This window comes from Musa acuminata, chromosome BXJ2-1 (genome assembly GCF_036884655.1).
Source record: "Musa acuminata AAA Group cultivar baxijiao chromosome BXJ2-1, Cavendish_Baxijiao_AAA, whole genome shotgun sequence".
Lineage (NCBI taxonomy): Eukaryota > Viridiplantae > Streptophyta > Magnoliopsida > Zingiberales > Musaceae > Musa > Musa acuminata.
In genome coordinates, this window is record NC_088338.1 from 19237243 (window position 1) to 19245000 (window position 7758).

Sequence of the window (7758 nt, forward strand, 5' to 3'; positions counted from 1 at the left end):
TAAAGTTTGATCATAAAATCTATATAAAAATATAATTAACCAAATATTGAGTATGAGTAATGGTTGTGAGTAAAGCAAATAATAAGCAAGTAATCATAAGCAAAAGTCACAAGCAAGAGAAAGAATATAAATTGGTATAAGAAAAAAAAAAAGCTAGACTCATTTTCTCCTCTCTTCCTATATTTTATAGAACCGTTATGAGTAATGAACTAGAGACAAAGAGAAGATGACAGAAGATATATAATCTCTCAATGATTGGTTCATATGAAGAGAAGATCTGTAATCACTTAATAATATCACATATTCATGTCTCCGCACTAAGTCACTGGGAGGTCCTATCCTTTTATAGATGAGAGTAGATGATCTAGGATCAGTAATTCGGAGAGCTTTTCCGAAGAGTTTTTTCTCTATTAATCAATAATCATAATCAAAATTTAATAAAATATATAATATATCTTATCTAATTAAATATGATCATATAATCTAACAGTTATGTGATATTACCTATTTAAATATTATCCCAACTAAGAAGTTTGAGTTTTCTATGCAAAGAAGCGTTATCCTAAACAAATGTTTGCTGAATTTAAAGATGCTGTTAGCAAATCTATTACTGGTCCAACAACTAGCAATAGAGAGGAGGAATGAAATTAAGCATAGAATTGATCAACATGGCATTTCTAATTGGGGATAAGAAGTGCTTTAACAAACCATTGATTCTACGAATGGATTTATCAATAATTTGACTCTGGTTGTTAGGAGTAATCTTGTTGTACGCATTTATAGGTTTAGTACATTTAGTGAATTCTAATAGGTTTCAGATCTTATGTCTAACTACAGACAGCGACGTAAATGACCACTCGAGAATGAGGTGCATATCCAATGCACGAGTGTGGTGGGGGACACCTAACTGTGTCGTACCGCAAGTCGTAGGGTTACCGTTTTCCTTCCAATAGCTCCTGGCGTTTGCCCTCTTATCTCCAGCGAGATAAGGCTATCGCTCCTTCTGGTGAACCAGAGAAACAAGAAGGCCTAGTTTTCATGGCGACCGTGGCCTTCAACCTCGTAGGCGCCTTCAAGGGACTCTCCTTGGGGTCGAGCTCCGCATCTTCTTACCTCAGGGGTGACCTCGGGCTGCCCCGTCCCGGCAGCGGTACCTCCATCTCCTTCCCCATGAGGTCCCCGCTGACGATCGAGTCGGCGCACAAGAAGGGGGCCGGTAGCACCAAGAACGGCCGTGATTCCAGGGGGAAGCGGCTCGGCGTCAAGATCTACGGCGATCAGGTCGCCCAGCCTGGTGCCATCATCGTGCGGCAGCGCGGAACCAAGGTAACAGACCTCAGTTCTTGTTTGAATCTTTCTGTTGGATGATAGATTTTTTAATATAGAATTGGTTAATGTTTCAGCCATTGCTATGTTCGTATCAGATCCTAATGAGAACTCTGTTACTGAACTCAACTCGTCACTAGCAAGTTCCGCATTCGGTTTCATCTTTCTTTTTCTCTGTGGTCATGATTGCATTGCATTTTGTACGAAAGGAATCAAATCACGGAAAATTAAGGTGTTGTTCCCTGAGTACTCAGGTGGATTGCCACCGCCATTCATTTGATATGCCGAATATGATAGCGGGGTGAGGGGGAGATGAGAACAAAGTCATTTTAGAGTTGGCATGGAGGAAATTTGATTTATGTAAAGGGGAGAAGCTGGATGGTTCTAGCATTCTACTGGATTAGTGGATCATTAGTGATAATTCTACAAGTCCATTGGATTATCAGTGATTGTTCTCACACCTTGATGTGGACGTAAGGGCAACGGGTTTCTCTTTGTTACTCATCGTTGAAATGGATGGCATATGATGTGATTTTGATATGGTGTTTTCTTTAAGACTGCAGACAGATGTTAAGGGAACTCTATCTCCTGACTGAGCCTACTATGGAGGTTTTATTATTCCCATTCCTTTAAGATATTGAACCTTTGGGATTGAGTTTAACTACAGGATTTAGGATCAAGATGGTTAATCAGTGCTCATGGGGTTCGCTTAAGTTGCCACCTCAAATTGGTAGTCAAGATTTGGTCTATGTGTAGCTCAATCTTGTCTTGGGATCAGCTTCGCTTGAACTCTGATTAAAAAAATCTTCATGAGCCTGGTTTTGGAACTTGGTCTGATTTGCTGCTTGATAGTAGATATTGTTTGTTTTTATATCAAAGTATAGGTTCAATTTGGATAGGTTGGTTGAAGTGTCATGTGTGCACCTAAAACCATATGCTTCTCTGCATCGGATTGACTGGGGATAACCTTAGCAATGTGGTATCAGCATATTTCAGCCTATCTGAAACTCTGTTTATTTAATTTATTCATGCTAAAATTGTCATAAACAGGCATGATATGTGATTGTCAGTTGCTGGTCTTCTGGGTTACACATATATCATAAAGAAGCTTTTATGTGCTGAATATCAGGTCAACCAGCCTGTTGCAGAAGATCAACATTGGCAACATGTCCTGAATATGTCATAAGCAAGCATAATTATGAAGACTAGCAGGTTTATCTTTGTTTATAATCATTAAATCCATGTGACTTTGATCCGGTGTTTTCTTTGGCCTTGGATAACTGCTTATCTTTAAAAATAAAATTTGATAGAATATAACTGTGGTGGTTTCATATATACATCACTAGCCATCATGTGTTCAAATATTTGTTTAACTTTTTTCTTTTTTGACAAAGTTGAAAAGATTCAGACCACATGCCCACAATTATGGCCAATGTCTATGTAAAGTGGTCGCTTATTGAACTATAAGATGATATATCTGAATAGCCCACAAGTTGAGGGACATATTCTTGATGAAACTGTTAAACCATTTTACTTGTCTCATGGGAATGGATCGTGGACTCCAAATGCTTGTTAGTGTTGATGGGATAAGGATGGACCTTTTAGTATATGACATGATAGGTGTAAACCAAGGATTGAAATTTCGTACTGTACCGGAGTTTTGAGATTCGCTCGGTACGGTATGGTACTGTATACTAAGCGGTATATTTCGGTATACCGCTTTGTGTGTGTGTGTGTGTGTGTATATATATATATATATATATATATATATATATATATATATATATATAAGTAAAAAAAAATCTTTTTCTGTGATGTCGCCTCTCTTCTCCCTACGCGGGGTGACGTCGTCTATATATATAAGTAAAATAAAAAATCTGCGACGTCGCCTTATGTGGGGAGAAGAGGGACGACATCGCTTCATGTGGGGAGAAGAGAGACAACGTCGCCTTTATATATATATATATATATATATATATATATATATATATATATATATATATATATATATATATATATATATATATATATATATATATATATATATATATATATATATATATATATAAGTAAAAAAAAACCTTTTATATATATATAAAAGTAAAAAGAGAGGCGAGGCGACGTCGCCTCTCTTCTCCCCGTGATGCCTAGGATTCTTCTCCTCGCGCAGATAAGAAGTCGCCGACAGATGAGGAGGGAGAGCGGCGCAGGTTCTCCTCTTCTTCTCTTTGTTCTTTCTTCCCCTTCTCCCTCTTCTTTCGTCTCCATCGGTCACCCCTCTTCTTTCTTCTCCCTCGGTCACCGCCGATTTAAGACGATAACAGGGCGGAAACAACCTCAATCGATGGTACCGCCTGGTAGTAGGCGATCCGTGTACCGGTTTGCTAACAGACCAATATGTACCATCCGGTACGGACGGTATTATTTGAAATTAAAAACTTTGGTCTAAACCCTATTGAGATAATCAATAGGATGGTGAATGTTTGTAACTTTTTCTTCTTATTATGTTATGTCAAATTAGGCAGTTAAGAAAGCAAAAATAACATACAATAATTTGATGTTGTGTAGAATAATTTTGTAGAGTGTTTTGGTCCTGTTATGGCATATACTGGGATAGTAGAGGAGAGGGGTGCTACAAGAGATGGATCTTGAGGGTTGATAAAATATATGTAACTGATGTATACAACATGATCCATAGTATTAAACTCAAGTACCGTGTTAGGATCAAGATCGGTAACTGGTGATTATGAGAGTAGCTTGATTTTTCAACCAATGAAATTGACCAAAATGACAAAAGTTGTTTGGAATCTTTCTAGTACAGTTAGAACCTGCTAAAATCAATTAGAATTTGCCTGAATCAATTAGAACTGTCTGCAATTAAGTTGGAATTGGTTGAAGATAGAGCATATTAGGATTGGCTAGTTGAACCTACACTTTGCGTACAAAACCAAACAGTAACTAGATTATAAATCAGTTAGAGAAGACCAAGTTCAGTCGAGCCTGAATGGTTCTAGAGGATTCTAGCATCTAGACAGGATGGTCTTTTTCTACTACTTAGCCCAAGCATAGCCACCTTGGACTGAACTATAGTCGACTAGCCAATCCTAATATGTTCCATCTTCAACCAATAATTAAGTTGGAATACATCAAAGCATATTTTCCCTGTACAAGATTGAGAGGGACTGGACATCTTTATGGGCTGAACCTGATGAATTTGCTAATCTATGGACTGAACATCTTTAACCATTTATTCATGGTGAAGTTCAAGCACAATATGTGTGCCAAGGCTGGGTATGTTAATCTATCTTCTTGGTTATGTGTATATAGCTCAAGCAACTAAGGATCCTCAACTGTTGCTCTAAGCTTGCTAATATTCTAGTCAAAAGAGAAAAGGATGCACACCAACTCAAAGTGGCTAATTGAGAAAATTCTCATTTCTTTCTTATTTGGTGAGAAGATAAATAAAATAATGCAAGTGAAACATTTTGATATCTAGGGTTTGATGTAGCAATAGTGAAGTGTCAAACACAATGTTTTTCTGAAAATATATTCTTAAGCTGGATTAGTTTGTTCTTTATTTCCATGCCATATATAATAAGAACAATCAGGATGTAATAAATTGACCTCTCCTTTGCTTAGGTGTTACATCTTACTGAAGAAGTCTAACTGCTTTAGTTGAAGCACACATTTTATGGCATAAACAAATAAACATTTGACATTTTCCTTTTAATTATAGAGAGAGTTGAGAGAGAGATTGTCTTCTGTGGATTCATAATGGTACTGTATATCTTTCTGCAAGTCCCTGGACCTACATTTCTTTATCACTAAAGTTTTGATGAAAGGTTTCTTTAAGTAAAACCAGAAGCTGCTGAAAGAAAATCATTCATGTTCTTTTATAGCATTTTTGGTCTTTGTGCCTATACTTGTTTGTGTTGCTTCAGCATATAGTGATGCATAAGTTTCTTCAATGTGTGTTTATGCTTTCGATGATATAGCTGTTCTACTTGGTTAGTTCCATTTAGAACTTCTGGTTATGGTCAACATTTTCTCTTAAGGCATCTTCGATTTATTATTGCAAATTTACTTTCTGCCAACGAAGGTCAGGAACTACCTGATTTGAATCTCTCATATTTATGGTTGGTTGGCATTACTTACAAGGAATGGCATCTTATCGAAATATTTGCTTTAGATATGTGATTTGACCAATGTTTCAGTTTCATCCTGGGAACAATGTTGGCCTAGGCAAGGATCATACTATTTTCTCTTTGATAGACGGGCTGGTTAAGTTCGAGAAATTTGGACCGGACAAGAAAAAGGTTAGCCTGGAACACAGGCAGAATACTGCTCTTTTCTTTCTTGGTTGATATAGACTTATTGAATAATTGATGATGTGATATCAACAGGTTAGTGTTTATCCACGTGTTGAACAGCCAGAAAATCCAAATAGTTACAAAGCAAGAAAAAGGGAGTATTTCCTACTGCAGCGGGAGCGCAAGAAGGCAAGAAAGGAAGGTGTTGTTTCTCCACAGCTAGTATTGGCTTCCAGTGAAGAAGCTTCAGTAGTCAGTCCTGTTTGTTGATGGATTTGCCATGTAAATTTCTGTTTGAAGGTACTGCTTCTATTTATTTGCAGATCTTGTATTGTCAAATCAAGTATGATTAAGCTCAGATTTTTTCTTCACTGTCCTTTGTGTCTTATTGGTTCTGCCACTGCCTCATTCTGGAAGCTATGATGACAATTGGATGGGGAAAAGAGATGAAGCATCATCTTTAATTAGGGTTTGATATGCTATAAAGGTTGTAGAGAGTGTTAACCAGTCCAATAGTAACTAAATAGAGACATTTCAATTTGGAAAATTTTTATGATTCTCTGGTGCTGGTAAGTTTGGATGTCTGCCTTGGCTTTAGAGGGGGGAATCCAATTATTGATCTATTCTGGCATTGAAAAGTTAACTTTTTTCCATGTGATTGCATTATCATTTTATAGTCTACAATGATACATTTGGCATCTTTAGAAATGATCTTGGTACCACAATCATATATTTTCCATCATTAACAACTGATGAAAAAATTGACATGGTATATATTCTCATAATGACGTACATAAAAGACAAAAAATCTTTGGTAAAAATGTTACATCTAGCGAGTGTTCACCTCTTCATGTCTCTTTGCTTGTTTCTGATCCGTACGGATATGGAAAGATTTTTAGGTGTAAGTTGTCTCCCTCTAACCCTCAAAATCTAATATTTGGGTTCCAAAATCCTTTTTAGATCAAAGGCTTTCACAATTCCTATGTGAAAATTAGTACTTACATCTGGAGTTGAAGACCAAGGAATTAATGATTGGTATCGTAATGCAACCTTGAAGACCAAACTAATGAAGATTCGAGGGCAATAATCCTTACATCTGGAGTTGATCTTGTGGAAGACGGTAATGCATCCAGACCAGCATTTACGACAAAATCTTGGGTACGGTTCCTCCATTAAAATTGCTGATATCTGTTTTGCGAAAGATTCTTTTTGGTTTGTCTTCGTATTGCTAAATTATTGAGCTCGCTGTCGAACGTTTTTTGCTGTCGGTTCTCGCATGTTGCTGCTGCTGCCATAGATCAGGTTTGTGTCCTTCATGTACGAGAGGTTTGTGCGAAGCAACTCAAAGAAGTATGGGGCTTTTTATGGTGGGAGGGGAAGGAGGGGCGGAGTTGGGCAAAGCATATATCTTCTCCCTAAAAGTGCAGTCCTGTTCTACGCTGCTATATATTTTAAACTCTTGCTCTTTGATTATATATACTCATGTCCTTGCCTGGAAGAGGATTAATTAATAAACTGTTAAGAGGGAGAGGGCCAGCCAAGTATGATATAAATCTCATCATTTCTTTTCTGTTCTTTCATCACTTTTCTCTTGGGAAGGAGATTCAACCCTTTGCTTTAAATTCTTATGTGATGATTTATTTGTGTCCAAAAAGTGTTTGGATCAATTTAGTCTGCACATATATGTACTATTGATTTATCCCCTACTTCTTTCTTTCCCATGTCAATACAATCAGAAAAGGTAGTGCCTGCAGTCTTGATAAAAGCTCACTTGAACCTACTTCGACAGGTAAATAATCAACCTTCGTTCCAGCTCAAGTAGCCTTCACCTCTCCGTGTTCGTGTCATCTGTTGGAAAGATGAGCATGACATCTTACCTAGCATAATACGTGAAATATCTATCAAAGAAAGAAGAAAGACTAGACTTAATACATTCCCTCTTATTTTTGTACGTAGATATTTTTTTCCAATCAATATATTTATCATAGCTATATGCAATTTTTTTTTTATGTTGGGGACAAATGACTAGAGGTATAAACCATAATCCAAACTCATTGATTCAACCCAAATCATGCTTCAAATCTTGGTGAGACATTCTTAATTTGTTGAAATGTCATAGTGA

At 37.0% G+C, this 7758-nt stretch overlaps 1 protein-coding gene across 1 annotated transcript; it reads left to right on the top strand.

Moving 5' to 3' along the window:
- The first annotated feature begins 942 nt into the window (after window positions 1-942).
- Window positions 943-6007, top strand: LOC135599063 (large ribosomal subunit protein bL27c-like). The gene is made up of 3 exons (XM_065093755.1): window positions 943-1326; window positions 5541-5642; window positions 5730-6007. Exons 1-3 carry the CDS (start codon window positions 1039-1041, stop codon window positions 5904-5906), a joined length of 567 nt encoding a protein of 188 aa, XP_064949827.1. The 5' UTR covers window positions 943-1038; the 3' UTR covers window positions 5907-6007.
- Window positions 6008-7758: the final 1751 nt, after the last annotated feature.